Raw genomic sequence first — 20,422 nt, 5'->3', positions numbered from 1 at the left:
TCAAATATTTTATAATTTGGCAACATTTGTAAAGAGGAAGATGGCTGTTTTGTTGACATTTGAGCTGTGATTTTTAACAGGTTGCCACGTAATATAACACCTAGGTCTTTAACTGTGTTTGTTGGGGTAACAGTGCAGCCTTCAATTTGCAGGTTATAATCTGAGATATTCTGTTTTAGTGTTTTTTAGTGCGATAAGTAATATATCTGTTTTGTTAAGAGTTTAAAAGAAGGAAATATCTAGTCATCCAATGTTTTAAATTTTCGATGCACTCTGCCAATTTGGATAGCTTGAAGGAATCATCTGGTCTTGATGAGATATATACAGTAGCTGAGTATCATCTACATAACAGAGGAAGCTAATTCCATGTTTTCTAATAATGTTAGAATTAGTGGTGGGCATAGATTATTTTTTTTAATCTAGATTAATCTTGGAATTAATCTAGATTAATCTAGATTCAAATGGCTCATTTGAATTCTGCCGAAGGCATTCAGAATATGTGTGCTACCCAAATAATGACTAAAAGTAAGTCTTTGAGAACGGGTTTCTCAAGCCAGGTGGCGCATTAGACCAGGGGCTCATCTCCTGTTTCCAAAATGCATCTCAAACTGCTTGAGAAAGCTGTTCTACTATGATAATTTGTGATGAAAATAAATTACAGTTGAAAGAAAAAGTATGTGAACACTTTGGGCTTACTTGGATTTCTTCATAAAATGGTCATGAAATGTGTTCTGATCTTCATCTAAGTCACAACAATAGAGAAACACAGTCTGCTTAAACTAATACAGCACAAATATTATACGTTTTCATGTTTTTATTAAACACAACATGTAAACATTCATAGTGCAGAATCACGCGAGTTGAAAAATCTCGTTCCCGCCCCCTACAGTGCAATTAAGCTATGTATACATCCGTGCTAACATATCAAGGTGAAAGTCATCATAGCTTGCATAGTATAGACCCAGCTCCCAACCCAACTTTGAGTATAGATTAACGGCGACATTTTTTTTATTGCGCGATAAGAGTCTCACGTTAACGCAGCATATTAACGCCGATAACGGCCCACCACTAGTTAGAATACATCCCTCAATACCGGTGTAATTGTGTAAACGATCTAAAAGTATTTTATGGTCTACAGTATTGAAAGCAAATGCACAAGCAACTCACAGGAAACCAGGAGCATAACACACTTTGACATCAAACAATGGCAGACAAGGAACTGAGGAACACATAGGGCTTAAATACATGGGGAAACGCAATCAAGGGAAACAGGATCAGGTGAGGGACTAATTAACTAATAAAGACATCAGACACAGAAGGAAAAAACAAACCCAAATAGAAAAGAACCGTGACATTAGCCCCCCCTCCTAGAGGCGCGTCCTCACGCCTAAACAGTACCAAGTGGGGAAGGGGGGTGGGCATTCTGGAGGCTGGAATAGGGAACACGTATCATGGTGGGAGGGGAGGCCTCCAGGACGATACACTCGGCTCTGGAGTTCTGGAAGGTGCCGGCCGGACTGGCCGATCGGGCCATCACACCCGTATGGCGCCCCCAAAATAAATATTTGGGCTGCGTCAAGGTGCCTATGGGAGGCCGGACGGGACCGGCTCGGGGATTGGCTGGGCAGCGGGCTCTGGCGGCTGGGCAGGACCGGGCGCTGGCGGTTGGGCAGGACCGAGTACAGTACTCGCGACCACCGGACTCTGGACCACTGGACTCAAGACCACTAGACCTGGGTCAACCTGATCTGGGACCACAGGACTCGGGAACACCATTTCGACATCTTCTGGAAGGCCGAACGGGACTGGCTCTGAGAACACTAGATAGCTGCATGGGACCGGCTCGGAGACCATAGGAAGGCCAGACAGAACCGGGTCGGAGAGTAGGTCCTCTTTAACCGGCTCTTGCTGTTAGGCAGCGCGGTCTGTCAGCTGGGTAGCGGGCTATGCAGTCCACGGATTTCTGCGCGCTCTGACTCTGGTGGAGGGTCTCAGGGAGATCGCGAGGTGAGTTGGATCGGTCGCCGCATGGATTGGCGGGCGAACGGATGATTATCGATTCAGGTCTGACCCTGAATTCAGAACCCAGACCCCGAAGGGAGACATCATCCAACCCAATCAAAAAACATGCATTAAGCGAGCAATCATTTCAGCTCACCTCGCGACTCAGAACAAGGAAATCCTCCATGCATCTCTTCAAAAGACGGCCATACTGGCTGAGATGGTACCTAAGATTGGAGAGACATTGACCCGCAGATAATCCATATTAAGGTCTGCTCTTCTGTCACGCGTTGCGGGTACGACAAGGTGACTAGAGCTTTGGTGATTAAAATGAAAAAATAGCTTTTTCATTATTGTAGTAGTAAACAGAAAGAGCTTTAATGGGTGTTGACACTATAAATGATAACTACGTTTTTAAAAATCATTCTAAATGAATCAAAATGAAGGAGAATAGCGGCGTTCACATCACAACTATACCTTCAGATAAGAGATACTGTTGCAACCATTAATGTACGAACTACAGATCTCACAACCGTGAATCAAATCTAATTGACATGAAAAAAATTGTTTTCTTCAAAACCATTACTAAACTATTTGAGCTTAATGGACTTAACTTGTCTTGACAAGAAGTTCTGGATTTACTTTGAACCAGATTTTTTTAATTGAACCTCTCAGAATTTATTTTTCAAATGGATAGATTACATCCAAAAACGAAGACAAAGAATTATCTTGCAATTAAATAAAAATACAAAAAAAAACTAATGTACAAACAGCTCACACAAACACCTGCAAACTTCTCTATGCACAGATCCATCTTATAGCCAAAATAGTGCAAATAACTCTGCTTGTCATTAGCAGAAATTTTCATTGCAGGAACAAGTACATGAAGGACTCGCAATAGGTTGTGTTAAGAAATATTTCAAATTAAAATGTTCAAAATCGCCACATTCCAAGCCATAGAAACATGACAGGGAAAGAGGAAGCAGGACAAGTTAAGTAAACAGTCAGTTAGAAAAACATTTCAACACCAACATTCTACTTAAAAAAATAGTTCACCATCAAAATGAAAATTCAGTTATTTAAACAGATTAAACCAGACGCCCTCTTGTCATTTCAGACCTGTATGACTTTTTTCTTCTGCAGAACACAAAAGAAGATATTTTGAAAAAATGTTGGTTACAGAATCGCATTGGCACCCATTCACTTAATAAGGGACAGTTAACAACATTCTCCAAAATATCTCCTTTTTTGTTCAGCAGAAGAAAGAAAGTAATACTTTTTGTAATGAATTGTTAATAACCAGTGATGTGTTGCAACAACAGTTGTACGTTACCTTTTTATTCAGCACAAAAATAATATTTAATAGTGAATGTAACATGCTCAGGCCACTTAAATCAGGGGTGTCTTTTCCTGCTCCTGGAGGGCCAATTCTGTATTGCAGAGTTTAAATACAAACCTGCTTCAACACATTGCCTGGAAGTTTGTAGTGATCCTGAACACCTCGATTAGCTGGTTAAAGTGTGTTTGACAACATGGTGTGTTGAAAAACATGCCAAAACACATGCCAACATATTCATATTTTCATCTAATACAATGAATATGAACATTGGCAAGGCTGTTAAGCTCTTGGAAGGACACGTTAGCACTAAAAAATCATGTTGCCCTTTTTGGACAGTTTTTTGAAGATAACTTAATTTTGTAATTAAACTGATCATATCAGTCTTGATGTTACTGCGACATACAAAATGTTTAGGTTACTTTTTAAAAAAAACTTTCCCCCCATACACACAAGCCCTCAAAAACAACCACACTACAACATAGTCTTAGACACTGGTGAAATAAATTCAAAACATTGTAACTACAACCTCTTATTGGGATTCAAAAATAATTTGACAGCCTAGTGTTTATAAGAATATATAACAAAAAAGAGTTTCAAGAATGAGCTTTCGAAAAAAAAAAAAAAAAAACATTTCAATACTTTAAAGATGATCTTATAAGACAAGGACAGTTCAGAAACCAAAGAACAATATGAACTGGTCATGCTACATAATACAACTGCACAAATAACAATTAAATTCAGGCATTTAGCAGATGCTTTTATCCAAAGCGACTTACAGAGAAAATCAATCAATAGGAGCCAATATAAAAAATACGGCATTCGCTAGACCTTCTGCACAATTTCGTAAAAGTATACTATTTTCTACATAAATACAGAGCAGGTAAAAAAGGCTCTTATTACAAATTTGTAAACTGGACAATCATAAATTTGAGGGTGTAAACGTACAGTTTACTAGATGTGTTCTGTAATTATACTGTATGTTTACAGTAAGTAATATAAAGCCCTAGATGATTGAAGCTCATGAAGTGAATCTTCAAGCATATGTTAAATTTATAGTGCAACTACCTGAGCTTCTTTTGATATTATCCTGAGATTCTGATTGCTGAGTCATCAGTTTTGCTACTGAATGTTTACTGATGGACAAATGTGTGCTATTTGTGTTTACATCTTGACACTTCAGTTCAATATATTGTGTGTTTGTGTTTTCTGAATGAGAACATGGTTAAACCTTTGCAAAATGACGCTGTTTGTAAGTGGGGCTTGTTTATAGTTGTCAGAAAATGGTGAATTGTGTCATGAATTGTGTTTTAGCAATCTAAAACAAATCTCCTTCTGGTACTCTGTGACCCATCATCACTGGCAGTAACCTTATCAGAGTCCATGCGAGTTTCCACAAATGGAATGTTTTGACACAAATGTCTTTGAAATTTGTTGGGGTTTGTTAGTTTTCTCAGTAATCTTGTAAGGAAAAGACTTGATGACAGCCTTAAGGTGATCTAATGTGATGTACCTTTTGGAAATAAGGGACTTTATGCAAAGACTTAATTCTGTTGGTACTATACCTTTTACAGGTCATGCATAAAATCTGGAGGAAATCCTTGAACTATATCGAAATAATTACGTTTTTCTCTCTTCACTCTATCCAGTGTAACCAGTGAATTCATCTTCAATTCCTCAAGGGTTTGTTTGTGAGTTTCAATCATCCTGAGTGGAAATACCCCTCACTGACCCGATGCAAGTCAATTTCCTTGCTACTAGTTCAGCAAAATCTGCAGAATTTATCAACATTGGAACTTTCTTGGAAGCCAGCTAGCGACTGGGCCCCCAAGAGGTCTGAAACTAGACCCAAAGAGGCTATTAACAGCTGGTCACTTCATGCGTTTTCTCAGATCGGATAGCTATCTGATCGTGAAAAGACAAGGTGTAAATGGCCTCGGAAACGCATTCAAGACGGATTTAAATGAGATGCTCAAACTACTTCAGGAGGTGGACAATGAAAATGCTGCAGAAATGAAATGCTGCTTTTTGTTGCTTGGGCGTTGCAGCAAGCTTGTTTATTTTTGGACTGCATTCACAAACCAAGAAAGTGAAGAATACCAGTGGCTGCCATTTCAGTTCAGCGGATATGTATATGCATTTTGCGTGGAAATATAACATATCCGTTCAGCTCAAACGCATTCCTGTGGCCAAGTGTAGAAAGATACGTTGTAACAAATCGGATAGCTATCCGATCAGAGAAAACTCATGAAGTGACCAGGTGTAAATAGCCTCATAGAAATCTTCAAGAATATGTTAAATTTATAGTGGAAACATTAAAACTGTTACTGATTGCATTAAATATACCATATACACTGGGTTTTATTTACTCAGACTGATATTAGTTTTAAAATATTTTTAGTTGAGTGCTAAAAAGGCCACATAGTGAGAGTTGTAAAGATAAGTGTTTGTGTGTTGAAGTTAAGAAGATTGTGAATTTTTATTCTTAGAAGAAAATCACAGTATATCAAATTACGGATCCAGATACAGATCCTTGCTGATACATTAATAAAACAAACCCAATTATTAACAGTGATCCAAACTATTCCAAAATGTATGAATTAACATTCAGAAGTCATCAACTCTTTGCCACACCTAATGTAATTTAACACACAGTTATGGCTAAAGTAAACCTAATTTAACATTAAAATATGAGAGCCAAGAGCTTAACTAAAAAACATCACAATAATGGTGTTTTTTTGCAGGTACAAAATTGATACTGATTCAATGCAAAGAACATTGACAAATAATCAATTTTAACCTTGATTTAATGCTTGCTTGCTTTCTTGCTGCATTCAAATCATTCATTTATTTCCATGTGTAAATTGAAACTCGTCTGACTAGCTCGAAATTACAACCAGTTTTTACTGCGCACAGACTGGACATCAATATTAGACTAATCAGGATACGCCTGCATGCAAAGCCACAGAAACAACTAAATTGTTGGCCCTAAAAGGGACATCTTTTCAAGACCAAGACCATTAAAATAGGGTCTCGAGACAGAGTTCAAGTCCGAGTCTTGAGACTTCAACACTGGCTTGAACACACTGACTGTGGTCGTAAGTTAAATGTTTCTTTAGAGAGTTCACTCCCAAATGTGCTACACAATCTTTGTAGATGCATGGGAGTGACTTGCCTGATAGCAGTGTTTCAGCATGTAGTGTGTGATTAAGGCAGGTTCGGTTTGGTGAGGAATATCTGAAAATCTTGCAACCTCATTGCTATGGAGTTGTGCATCCACTCTGCATGCACTTTTCTGATCCTCCAAATAGAAAAACAAAGTCAATCTCCAGCCAAGTACACATAAACGTGATACAGAAATATTCACTTAACACCTCCCAAATAAAAAGAATATCAACACTTTATTTGTATGGCTGGGTGGTAGATTGATTATACTCATGATGTTGCTGGCAATATAAAATTTAGCAATACTATAAATATAGCTTCACTAAGTCAAAATATTTTCTACAAATAACGTATTTATGAATTTTAGGGTTTTTCAGAACTTCACAGTTAACACGGATTACAAAAAAGTTTAATCATATGTGACACTGTATCACAAAACCAGTCTTATGTAGCAGGGGAACATTTTTAGTAAAAGACAAAAATACCTTTAATGGGTCAAAATTATTGATTTTTCTTTTATCCCAAAAATCATAAGGATATTAAGTAAAGATCATGTTCAATGAAGATATTTTGTAAATTTTCTACCTTAAATATAGCAACTTTATTTTTGTAAATGGCTGGCCTGCCAAAGTGCCCCTGATTATCAACTTCAAAGGCAATTTTCTCAATATCTCAGCCAAATATTGTCATACTAACAACTCATACTTATTTATGCAGCTCTCAGATTATGTAAAAATCTTAATTTCGAAAAATTGACCAATAAAACTGGTTTTGTTATCCAGGGAAATATAATATAATTTGTTAATCTACAAAAATATATTGTTGCTTTCGGATGTCCAAATTCACTGTTTACCATGAAATGGAAAAAAACTGTACCATTTAAATGATTTAATACCGTGTTGTCAAAGTTTAAAAGCACTTTATACTTCGTTGGTTAGATATTTGCATGCAGACCCATTGACAATAAAACATGACAAAAAAATCACGAAATATGAAGGTTTTAGAAAGACAGCAGTGATATATGGAAATCATACCCATGCTTATCATGCTTGCCATCCACACATCCATTTTAAATAGTGATGTATAGTGAAGAAGTAAAATGTGTTATATTTTAAATACTTTTGATCATGAACATTAATAGGTCCTTGAGTTTTGGGTTGATAATCCAGAGGCTTATGTCACTGTGACGTCTATTTTGACTACTGGGGAAAAGGAACCCAAGTCACCGTTTCTTCTGGTAAGTCGTTATTAATATTTTATTCCTGTTGGTTTTATTTATATTTTGTTAGAAAATCTTGACAAAACTTTGACAAAACTTGAACCTATTTAATTGACAACGTATTACTTTGACTAAAATACAAGGGTAACATCCATGAAAATGTGTTTCGGCAAATAACTGTTTGCGAACAAAAATTCTCATCTATAAAGTATCAATAGCAGATATATTTAGGTTTATTAATTAACCTGTGTATTGTTGAATAGCTGGCAAATAGTATTTGCAATTTTGTACATTGAACGTGTTAAAAGTATCACTGTGACTACGGTGCTTTTGACTACTGGGGAAAAGGAACCCAAGTCAGCGTTTCGTCTGGTAAGTCGTTATTAATCTTCCATTCCTGTTGGTTTTTATTTATATTTTGTTTGAAAATCATGTGAAGCCATGTTATTTTGTCTTGACAAAACTTGAACCTCACTAATTGACAACGTATTACTTTGACTAGAAGACAAAGGTAACATCTAGGCAAATAAATGAGGCTGTTGTTTGCGAGATTTTTTCTCAAACTCTTATTAGAAAATATATATAGGTCTATTAATAAACCTATTTATTGTTAAATAGCTGGCAAATATTTTTTGAAATTTTGTACATCAAACGTGTTAAAATTATCACTGTGTCGACCGCTTTGACTACTGGGGAAAAGGCACGTTGGTCACTGTGACCTCAGGTAAGAACTTTATATTTGCTAATTTCGCAACTAATATAAAATGATTAAATTGACCTAAATTAGACATCTCTGTTTTCCAACAAACCTTATTCTGAATTAAATAAAAACAGCGACTCGTTTCATTGCGGGGATTAGATGAAAGTGATTTGTCATGTTAAAGCCTATAGTTTTTGTGCAATATATTGGGGTAAAATTGTTATTGTGACTATGGTTTTGACTACTGGGGGAAAGGAACCATGGTCACTGTATCATCAGGTAAGACATCATCTAAATATTATTTACAAAATTAATTCACTAAATGATATTTCATTTCTAAATTAATTTGGATAGAACAATTTTCAAACGTTAAATAAACGTATGCACGGGAGACCATGACTTTATGACAGTAAGGATCAGTGCATTAGACATTTCAAGCTCTTCCTACAGAGCATAGTGCGGTACAATTTTGTGCGAGATTTAGTGTTATAAATGCATGTCGTGTTACTGGGCTTTCGACTACTGGGGGAGCGGCACCAAAGTCTCCGTAACAAACAGTAGGTTTTTATTCATTTAATGTGAAGATGCATATTTAACGTTTGATATTTAAATAAGGTTTTATATTTTTGCCGTATTGCCAATTTGGCTTATTCTGTGCTTATTCTTCTGCTCCTATTTATTAAGATGTTTTAATTGCATGGTAATTTCACCCGAAAATACTTTTACAAAAATTCTCACTTAAATCTAATGAAAACAATAATGTGGCAAATAATTATTGTCCTTTTTTTGCGACTTAATCTCAACTGTGAATGGAGAAGAGTAAAAAGCAAGGTTTAATCAGGTTTCTAGTGCGTTTACACTTAATGCCTACATGCGCTGTTTGTAATATTTCGATATTTCGAGTTGATTAAAATATTAGAAGAAAGTTTGTTTTGTATGATCGATTGTTTAAAAGAAAAATCACAAACACTGCATGTAGTTTACCGATTTAAACGCATTTTATTGAAACATTAAAAATGTTCAAGGACTCGAACTTGATCATTAATAGGCCTATATGGCCTAGTTAGTCTTTTTTTACGTTGACTGTGTCCTGTCTACATTAACAACAGTAGTGATTTCTCGTTTATTTGAATGGTTTTGTTGCTACTTTTTTGTTGGAGTGCAAAGCGTGTAAATATTACTTCAAGGTTGCAAATGTGGAAACTACATAAAAATTATACTTAATAATGTAATTTTCTGTTAGAAAATTAGTATAGGCTCATTAACTAAAATATATTTGAGTTGTTTTAAAGTCAAACAGCATAAAAAAATATAAAAACACCTGTAAATACTATTTAAACGTTCTAAATAATCGGGTTCAAACTGCGATATTGTAATTTTATTAAATTAAGCTATTATTAAATTATTAGATATGAATTATTTGAGTTGTTTTTAAGTAAAAACAACCACACGAAAATCAACCATGGTATTATTTTAATGAAAGTTTAGTAAAGTGATTTGGCGCATTGGTTTAGTTTGATCTTTTACAGAACAACTTTACTGTTAAAAATTAATCTAAAACCAATGAGCCAAAACACTGTTACTAAACTTGTGATTAATTTTCGTGAGGGAATTCAATCTGCATTAATTTTATTGCACTTTTCTCAGAATCAAATTTATTGTTAAGTATTCTGTTTACTTGGGAATTTGTCACTTTGCATAAGAACAATAAGAACGCTCCAAATAGGAATATTAAAAGACTATTTAAATAGCAAACACAAGGAAATGGCTATTAAAAGAAGATATTAATTGTGCAAAATTGCAAAAGTATAAGTAAAAATGTGCATTTTTTTATCAGATAGAGTTGATTTTACAAACATAGGCCTTATGCAATTTTTTCAAAGATGTACACCTTTCAGGTTGTAAGTGTGTTTCAATTAATTTTGAATGTCTCTGCAGCTCAACCATCTGCACCACAGTCTCTCATTGGTTTGGCTCAGTGCGGTTCTGATTCTGATGGCTTCCTCACTCTTGGCTGCGTGACAAGAGGTTTCTCGCCCGCGGAATCACTTTCTTTCACATGGACAAATCCTGAGGGGAACGCGGTGAATGATTTCGTGCAGTATCCAGCAGTCGGACAGGGCGGAGATAACACCAAAATCAGCCACCTTCGCGTGCAGAAAAGCGTCTTGGATCCCAAGAGCCCGTACAGATGTAAAGCTGCAAATTCTGTGGGTTATAAGACAATTGACGTTGTTCCGGCAGGTAAGTTACACCCTAAATGTAACATATTTTTCTAAATCAGAGTTGAGTTTCCTTTAATAGCTATCTATCTGTTATGCGTTGCTGTAAACTTTGTTGTTTCTGCAGTCATATTGTTCATTTTTTATATAAAGTTATATAGACAAAGGCATACTTTTAGTTTTTAAATAAGGAGATGTAGAATGTTTGAATGTGGCTATGGCAGATTTGCCTGCATCAAAGTTAATAATTCCTTATTATAATGTTCCACAGTAATTCTACTCAATAGTTCCATCTATGCCTTTAGAAATACTGGTTTAACTAAATCTATGCCAGGAAACATTTATGTAAACCAGATATGTTAAAGGTCACATGCCATTGAGTCGATCTGCTTATAAATTCATCTACATGTTTGCTTGCTCAATAAAGCATGTCATTCTGTCGCTTTTCATGCCCTTTCTGCCTTCTCCTGTATGTTGCCTGCAGCCCCACCGCCAGATAAGAGAGCATCTGTGTTCTTAACATCTCCTACAAAAGCGGATTTAGAGAATGGAACAGCTACTTTCATTTGCTTAGCCAAGGAGTTTTCCCCTGAAAACCACTCATTTAAGTGGCTTCAGAATGGTGTGGTGGTAAAAGACGTGGAAGCTGGTGATTGTTTAGGTAAGAAGAAAACCAATGTAACTGTTTATACCGCCACAAGCGTTTTGCAATTGAAAGCTGACGATTGGACCAAGAAACCTGGAACCAAAATTACGTGCACATTCAACCACAAAGCTGGAAGTGATACAAAAGAAGCAACTAACACAGGTTTGAAATATTTGTGATTCGTAAACATTTGAATTAAGGTTTCCCTTAATCCTTTGCCTGCTTAATGTATTGTCTGTCTGGTTTCTATAGAACCTTCAACAGAATGTGTTTCTGCTCATTTTATGCCTCCCTCCTGGGAGGACATGTTCCTGAAAAAAAGTGGGAGTCTAAAGTGCAGAGCTACAGGAGAATCAGGGTTCAAAATAATGGAAATTAAAGCATCTGGGAAAGTCATCAATACAACAGGACAAATCCAATCAAATGAGAAAACAGTTGAGCTTGAGGCCAGAATCAATTTTGAAGAATGGAGCAATGGAACAAAATTTATGTGTAGCATCGAACACGAATCAAAGGCAGACCCCATAGAGATTTTGTATACCAGAGAGACAGGTATGCTTTTTCTTCAACTTCAACATCTCTTTTTGTTATGTGTGATTTCAACTACCTATAACTACAACTTATACCATAATGACTTATCTTTCATTTTTAAATATTTAAGCTTGCACAGTTAGAAAAATGAGAAAAACTTCTTGACTTGCTGCATTCTCACCCTAATTGTGATCTCGTATTATTAGGTGGAAATGTGAAGAGACCCTCTGTTTACATATTAGCACCCCCAGAACAAATACAGAATGAAACGGTGACCCTGACATGTTATGTGAAGGACTTCTACCCCAAAGAGGTGTTTGTGTCTTGGCTTGCTGATGATGACCATTTGAAACCTGGGAATGGGTACATGCAGAACACTAGCGTGCCAATGTTGAACAATAAATACTTTAGTGTCTATAGTCAGCTCTCACTTCCGTCTTCTACGTGGAAAAGTGGTACAGTGTTTAGCTGTGTTGTGTACCATGAAAGCATTGATCAGTCTTTGCAAATATTGACAAGATCTATTAACAATAATTCGGAAAAACCCAGCATATTTAATCTAAGTTTGAATACGCCTGCTTGCAAGGGGTAAACTGTCATGTGGTGTCTGCCTGCATGTGGACGTTTAAATGTTTATTCTTTTCTTTAAGTGTCATGTCTATATTGTCTTGTAAGAGTCTCTGTCATTAATGTTTGCTTGAAACTTTGTCATGCACATCAAATTGAGAAAAAAAAGCTAATAAAAAAAACCAAGCATATTGTCTGTTTAGTTAATGTTATCATTTGCATTTAATGTGTCTCAGTGTTTTAAAGCTTCAACATATTTAGTCTTTGTTGCATTTTTAATTAAAGGACACTTTCTTTGATCTATAATGATCACAGAATCTACAATCATCTATAATCCTCATTAAAAATCAAATTTTTACTTGGATTAATGAAATATTCTGTTATTTTTCATTACATAAAAAGGTTAGTTATAGTCGAATAAAATTATTAATACAATTTTCTGAAGTCCTTTCAAAATGCATAGCTTTAAAGTAAATGCATTTACACAATTTAGATGAAGAAAACATTACCTGCTAGGCAAAATAATGAAATAAGCATTATGGAGTTATGGAAATCCTTAATTATCAATGTGTTTGCACATGATCTTGTATGCTTATCATTTGTTCAAAGCTGTTTAATTTTAAAATCATCAAGATATCAAGTTTCAACTATTTGTTGTTAATACTTGGTGCACATCTATGTTCATCAGTGGCATGCCAAGACACATTCAAAACGTTTGATGTTTTCAGGGTCACCTTTGTTTACTTTTGATTATATATTAAAATATGTGTCAGACATAAGGTATGAGATACGGTATAAGAATTTAGTTAGTGTGTAGAGAACATGCTCAATAACTAAATATCGTAATTTTGGTTCGACTCGGGGTTATATTTTAACACAAAGCTTAGTTTGAGACCAAACAGTTACTTGGTGCCCTCTGAAGTCTTACTACAGAGCCCCTGTTAATAATCCTTACCCTAAAATGTCTTTGTATTTTGTGTGTCTCTTTAGCATGGCTTATGTGGCTAGAGCAACCTCTCTATGATCCAGTTGAAACAGACGACAGCGGCATTGGAAACGTTGCCGTAACTTTTGTCTTCCTCTTTCTCATTACTTTGTTCTACAGCATTGGTGCTACTTTTGTTAAGGTATATAAATTTTAATTTGTTTAGTTTAGGATACATTAAGCGTTTGAGGTTATAAAGGGCATGGGTATTTCATTTGATAATTTTTATTATATCATTCAGCTCTTGGGAGAGATTTTTGCCTGACTTCATAAGATTTTGTTCCACTATAATAATTACTATTTATTGTCAAACTATAATTTCAGGTGAAATAAGAGATCCTTGTGAGGATGGACCTGCATCAATCACTCCCTCTGATTCCCAGAAAAACAATGTAACAGATTATTTTCTTGTAAATATGTGATTGTGCTTGTTTAACTTTTGCTTTAATAAAATAAAAAATAGTAAACTATTTCATTAGTCTTGCATTGTTTCATTTTTAAATCTGTTCACATAAAATTTTAACAGCATGAGCATTTATCATTTTTTATGCAGGATTTTCCTACCAGAATTTAGAGCACTAATTGTGTATGTATAAGCCACCAAATGTGTAACATTTTGTTCTAGTTTACAGCCCTTCAGTTTTTGACATTGTTTCCCCTGTTTCTCAATGTAATACCCATATCTACTTACAATAATTTATGCATTTGATTTCCAGATTAATGTCTTGCAAGGCTTTGTTCAGTTTGAACTGAAACTCTGAATAATCTACCTCTTACAAAGGAAAATACAGTAAATTGCATAACAGGATGTTCATTTTATGTAAATGGTCAGGTGTCTTCCTGTTCAGATGTGTTAAACCATGTCCCAGAGACGCAGATGGTTTTCGGTTCTGCTTTTGGTGGCTTTTTCATCTTTATTTCGGTCCTGGGTATTAACGCTTGCATCTGCTATTTGCTCTGCTTTTTGAAGCATGTCTCTAATTTCCCTCTCTGTCCACCTTCGTTGTTTTCTGCTTTTGTAAACTATAAAGATAACCCCCCCAGTAACAAGTCATATTTGTATAATTTTATGATGCAATTAAACATTTGTACATTTCTCATGTTATGTTTACAGTACTGGATTTCATGTAATGTCTAATCTCTTTTTCAACAGCAAATCGTGTCACTAAACCCAATATCACTTTGCTGAGTAGAGCGGATGGTGATAAAATCTTGATAGAGTGCCAGGTGAATAATTATTACCCTGACAAACTTACTGTCATGTGGTTTAGGAATGAGCAGGCCATCAGCACTTCTTTATCAAATAGAAAGCTTCAGAATGGTGATGGGAAAGAGAAAACCTTTACTTTCATGAGTCAGTTACCTATCAGTGTTCAGGATCAGGGCACACTGTATACTTGCATAGCCACCCACAATTCTGTGAATATCACACAAAGCTATAATTTGTGCACGGGTAAGTTTAGCACGGCTATATTAAACAATTTATTAAACAGATCTCAGAACATATCTGTGTAAAATATGCAATTAAAAATATCCATATTATGACTGATGAAAAAGCTTTATTTTACCTTTACAGACTTGCCAAAACCTTTGATCCATTTAAAGAAACCCCATCTCAGAGACATAATGAAAGGGGGGGAAGTAACAACTACTTGTGTTGTTGAAGCACCCCACAACACAGAAGTGTCATGGTTGGTAAATGGTGCAAGTAAAAAAGCAACCAGCCAAGTCAAAACAGACCTGTACAGTAGCAGAACACAGATTGTTAGTAATATGAATTTATCCAAAGAAGATTGGTTGAGCCTTAGGACCATTGTTTGTAAGGCAAAACATCCATGTGTCCAAGAAGAGACAGCTGCAATTGAGGCTGGTAAGCTGTATTATACGTGATGATCCGAGTGTATTTATGTGGCTAAAAAAATGTGTTAAAACTTATTTTTGCTCATCAGAAACTATACTGAAAAATCCTGTTGTGGTGATCAGGAGGCCTTTCAGAGAATCAGAAAGTGCTGTGTTAGAGTGTGTTGTACGAGATCTTCCTTGTAGTGAGGTGTGCATCACCTTACAGGCCAATGGTGCTGATATCTCAGAGATCAACTGTGTGGATGTGACCCAATCTGAGGACATTCAGTCCTTGACCACAGATTTCACAATTCCCAAGGAGCACCACAAAAAAGACAAAACCTTCACTTGTACAGTTCGCAGTCTTTCCAAAATTTGGACATCAAAACCTACTGGAAACATTTTTGGTAGGAAAATGAATCAGCCAAATGAATCAGTACCAAATTAGCAATTTAAATTAATAATTTCCATACGTATGCTTTTAAAAATTATTATCTTTTGGTTTTGCTTGCTAATAAAACATTTGACATATGTTTTCCAGGTGATCCTAAGGTCGAGCTCTCAGTTGTTCCCAATGCGGGTGGATCTAGTTCAAATCCTGAGAAGCTGGTGTGTTCTGGGACAGGATTTGACCCAAAGATGACATGGCTTCCAAACTCTGAAACGAAAACAGGCCCAGTTGTCACAATTGGGGAAAATGGGTGTGTTAAAGTGTACAGTGAGATATTGGTGTCACAACAAGAGTGGAATCAAGGAGTGACATTTACATGTAAAATCACTGATCGGTTCATTTCCAAAGCTATTAATAAAAACATCAACATTTGTTCAGGTAAATGCATTAGATAGATAAAAAATGTTATGATAGTTTAAAAAAGGGTAAACGCTGTTTAGCCATTAATGAATTTTGGAAGAAATAAGAAAATAAATGTACTTATCAATCGGAGATTACTTTTATATTTAAAACACAATTTCTGTTACTATTCATTTATAGTATCACAGATGCAACAAATATGCTTGTAAAATATCTGCTAAAGATCTAGAGATCTGGAAAACATCTGCTGTGTGAAAACATTTGATAATCGTCTTAGAAAAGGCAGATTTAAATGCCTTCTAAATCATTACAGACATCTTCTAGATGTTTATATGACATCTGACAAGAGACATGTCAGATGAGCAGATGAGCAAAGATTAAAAAAAATAGGCTATGTCTTGCAGATGTAAATGCACACATCAATAAGAAATCTCACAAATGTATATGTGCTATCAGGGATTCAATGTGATTTTAGCCAATTGAAAAACTAACCATATTCAATTCACTTATACAGCACAGACTTTTTCGAAACCTTTGATTTTTGTGAAGAAACCCCATCTAAGAGACATAATGAAAGAGAAAGAAGTAACAACTACTTGTGTTGTTGAAGCACCATACAACACAGAAGTGTCATGGTTGGTAAATGGTGCAAGTGAAAAAGCAACCAGAGAAATCAAAACAGACCTGTACAGTAGCAGAGCACAGAACATTGTAAGTAACTTGACATTCTCCAGAGAAGATTGGCTGAAGCTTAAGACCCTTGTTTGTAGGGCCAGACATCAATGCGTCCAAGCAGAGAAAGCTGTAATTGAGGCTGGTAAGTTGTAGTATACACGATGAACAATGCAGATTTATTTCACTTGTAAAAAACACATGAGGTTCAATTATTTTTTGCTCCTTAGGAAATATACAGAAAAATCCTGTTGTGGTGATCAGGAGGCCTTTCAGAGAATCAGAAAGTGCTGATTTAGAGTGTGTTGTACGAGATCTTCCTTCTAGTGAGGTGTGCATCACCTTACAGGCCAATGGTGCTGATATCTCAGAGATCAACTGTGTGGATGTGACCCAATCTGAAAACATTCAGTCCTTGACCACAGATTTCACAATACCTAAGGAGCACCAAAAGAAAGACAAAACCTTTACCTGTACAGGTCGCAGTCTTTCCAACAATTGGACATCAAAACCTACTGGAAACATTTTCGGTAGGAGATGAACATTAGATTTCATCAGTACCATATTTCCCTTTTAAATTAATAATGTACATATGTGTGCTTTTCAAAATTATGATCTATTGGTTTTGCTTTCTCATAAAACATTTGACATATGTTGCCCAGGTGATCCTACGGTTGAGCTCTCAGTTGTTCCCAATGTGAGTGGATCTAGTTCAAATCCTGAGAAGCTAGTGTGTTCTGGGACAGGATTTGACCCAAAGATCACTTGGCTTCCAAACTCTGAAACGAAAACTGGCCCAGTTGTCACAATTGGGGAAAATGGGTGTGTTAAAGTGTACAGTGAGATGTTGGTGTCACAACAAGAGTGGAATCAAGGAGTGACATTTACATGTAAAATCACTGATCAGTTAAATGCCAAAACTATTCATAAAAACATCAGTATCTGTGCAGGTAAGAAGGCATCAGTAAGAAATTTTCTATCAAAATAAACTTTTGAATTTAAGTGACTATGGTGACAATCATGTTATTTTTGGCAACCTTGTGTTCTCTGTTTCTCAAGCAATTATATTTAACTTTTAAACTCATGTCACTCATGTCCTCATATTCTTCATCAGTGAATGAACGTAGCAGTCAGCTGGCAGATGTCTACTTGCTGGGTCCCTCCCTCAGTGATGTGAGATCCAGGACTAACGTTATCTTGACCTGCTTGGTTATTGGTCACCGTGTCAAAGACTTCACTGTCCAATGGAAAACGGACAGAACCAATTCCAATTTACCTCATATCACCCAACCTCCTCAAGATCATGCCAATGGGACTCAAAGCGTCCAAAGTACTTTGAAGGTGCCTGTCCGCACATGGGATGCATATAATGTGTTCACCTGTGAAGTTAAACCTTTATGCTCTGGAGACACACAGAAGAAGCACATCTCAAAAACCAGAGGTGAGCTCAGTCAGTCCTGCTCATTTTCTTCCTATGACCTACAAAATATTTTTAGGTATTTGTCTCATGTCAACAGACCTCAAACGGCCTACAGTGAGGATCTTCAAACCCTCTGACAGTGATCTCTCTGGATCTCAAAATACCAGTCTTCTCTGCATGATCACTGGATTCTTCCCATCTGAAATCTCAGTGCATTGGCAACTGAATGTGACGCAACTGGATGCGTCTCGCTTCATTAACAGTCCTGTTGTTTCTCATATTGGAGCAGAGGGTTATTCAATATATAGCTCCTTAATACTGCCTGTGTCACAGTGGAAGGAGGATATATACTCTTGTATTGTTTCTCACGAGTCATCTCAAAATCCAATTATTGCTACTTTGGAGAACTTGTATGGTGGGTGTCATTATTAAAACTTAAAATAGGATTTTAAATTGTATATTACATTAAAAGTATTTTATATTTAACTGTGTACAAATATGTCTAAATTGTACACAGATACAGTGACATATAATTGTAGAATTATTCCTAGAGGTTTTTTTATTGGAGGGTGTGATCTCACCACCAAACTGTTTGTCCTATAAACAATGATGTTTCTATAATACTTCTTTACAGAGTTTTAAGGGACAGTTAAAATTCTGTCAATATTTATTCACCCTAAAGTTGTTCAAAAACATGTACAAGACACATTGTTCTGAGTAAAACAAAATAATACACTGCGGAATGACATGATCATTTTCTTTTTTTGTGTGAACTATCCCTTTTAGAAATTTAGCAATAAAAATAATTCATTACATATGTACCATTTAAATGTATGTCTTGTTGGAATATTACATAATCCTCTTCTCTGGCCCTAAATGACGTCTATTTTTTATTGTGCTTCAGCTTCGTTGACCCACTCTGCTCCTACTGCAAACCTGCTGCAGGGTTCAAATGAGCTGGTGTGTCTGGCATTTGGTTTTAGCCCATCTGCCATCAACATCACCTGGCTGCTGGGCTTGACTGAGATGTCTGGCCATAGGGTCACCAGCCCTGCAGAAGGCCCCGATGGAAAGTTTAGCATCCGAAGTCACCTGCATTTACCACCTACAAATTGGGCCCCCGGAGAGGTGTACTCATGCAGGGTTACTCATATTACTGGTGTCCTCTTGCTTAACATCTCCAAGCCAGGTAATGAAACTCTCCTGCTAGTTTTAAATACCAAAAAACTTGCGGAAGTCCTGAACGAATTACAATTGAACTGTGGTTTGGTTAAAGTCTGGTAATGGACTGCAAAATGAAAAAGAATTGGTGTTTATTAATAACAAGATTTGTTTCCTTATCTTCATCTGAAATAGAAAAACACTCTTTTCTTCTCTTTTCTTTACAGAAATATTTGAAGAGGCTATTTTTATGAATGAAAATAAAGCCGAATCTATTAAACACGAGTCTCTGGAGGAAGCATGGAAAATGGCCTGTTCCTTCCTCGTTCTCTTCCTCTTATCTCTCTTCTATGGTTGCACGGTCACTCTGGTCAAAGTGAAGACGACATGAGCGAGAGTGTCGTTTCTGCATCCTTTTCTTCATAATTTGATTAGGCTACTACTGTTTCTATTTTGAGTTAAATGATGATAAGTATGTTTTAAGCTTTGCAAACATTATATAATGACTTAAATGTTAGAATTATTAAAATTTTGGTTGTCAAATAAAACTGCACCATGTTAAAATAAAGTGAGTGTTTGTTCAAGTCCAAGTTTATCAAATCAAAGCTTAAGAGTACTGATGACTGGTGGATGGTTTACAAAATAGTTTCTTGGAACAATGTTTACTGTGTAACAGTTTGATCCCTCGTATACTTGATTAAAAAACGGCTTGGAGTCGTTTTGAGTAAAAGCATTTTAATTCATCCTTATAAACGATCCCCTGAAGGGCCCTGAATTTCTTTTAAGATTAGGAATAATAAAATGACACATTGGGTCTCATTAAAGGCGGGGTGTCCGATTCCGGAATTACGCTTGTTTAGACAAAGTCAGGCCGAGAACCGAAACAACCAGCCAACCAGCAGAAAGGTGAACAGTGCACAGGATGGACATTAGTCGACCAGAGCGCTGACGAAAGTGAAAGATGGGGTAGGGGTGTGTCTGTTTTGGTGATCTGAACATCAACAACGGCTATGAGAACATCGGACATCCCGCCTTTAAGCAGAACACATGTATGTGTAAATCGCTCCTTAAATTATTCTGATGTAAATTCATATTTTTAAAATAAGAAATAAGGCTTGTTCGACCTGATGTGCCGCTGCAAGAT

At 36.1% G+C, this 20,422-nt stretch overlaps 1 protein-coding gene and 1 gene segment (V, D, J or C); both read left to right on the top strand.

Annotated features, from left to right (window-relative positions):
• Positions 1–8,631: 8,631 nt before the first annotated feature.
• LOC130425978 (Ig mu chain C region membrane-bound form-like) lies at positions 8,632–12,578 on the top strand. The segment is given in 5 exon segments: positions 8,632–8,700; positions 10,360–10,665; positions 11,128–11,451; positions 11,542–11,841; positions 12,027–12,578. Coding segments are annotated over 5 exon segments (1,335 nt in total).
• Positions 12,579–13,702: 1,124 nt separating this feature from the next.
• Positions 13,703–19,840, top strand: LOC130425975 (uncharacterized). Of its 2 annotated transcripts, none has more exons than XM_056752458.1 (11): positions 13,703–14,825; positions 14,949–15,242; positions 15,322–15,621; positions 15,756–16,043; positions 16,540–16,842; positions 16,928–17,227; positions 17,360–17,647; positions 17,812–18,138; positions 18,233–18,532; positions 19,022–19,306; positions 19,506–19,840. In XM_056752458.1, exons 1-11 carry the CDS (start codon positions 14,633–14,635, stop codon positions 19,667–19,669), a joined length of 3,042 nt encoding a protein of 1,013 aa, XP_056608436.1. In that variant the 5' UTR covers positions 13,703–14,632; the 3' UTR covers positions 19,670–19,840. The 2 variants fall into 2 exon arrangements, with proteins under 2 accessions (XP_056608436.1, XP_056608435.1); XM_056752457.1 differs by having other exon boundaries at positions 18,215–18,532.
• The last annotated feature ends 582 nt before the right edge of the window (positions 19,841–20,422 follow it).

The sequence above is a fragment of the Triplophysa dalaica genome, chromosome 7, assembly GCF_015846415.1.
Source record: "Triplophysa dalaica isolate WHDGS20190420 chromosome 7, ASM1584641v1, whole genome shotgun sequence".
Taxonomy (NCBI): Eukaryota; Metazoa; Chordata; class Actinopteri; order Cypriniformes; family Nemacheilidae; genus Triplophysa; species Triplophysa dalaica.
The sequence above is the reverse complement of the archived record's forward strand: the minus strand, read 5'-3'. Positions and strand labels throughout refer to the sequence as shown.

Excerpts from the sequence above, each read along its gene's own strand:
- LOC130425975 (XM_056752457.1), top strand. The coding sequence starts at position 14,633 with ATGTGGTTTAGGAATGAGCAGGCCATCAGCACTTCTTTATCAAATAGA. Across the intron at positions 17,228-17,359 it reads ACCTACTGGAAACATTTTCG|GTGATCCTACGGTTGAGCTC; the intron begins GTAGGAGATGAA and ends TATGTTGCCCAG. Across the intron at positions 17,648-17,811 it reads AAACATCAGTATCTGTGCAG|TGAATGAACGTAGCAGTCAG; the intron begins GTAAGAAGGCAT and ends ATTCTTCATCAG.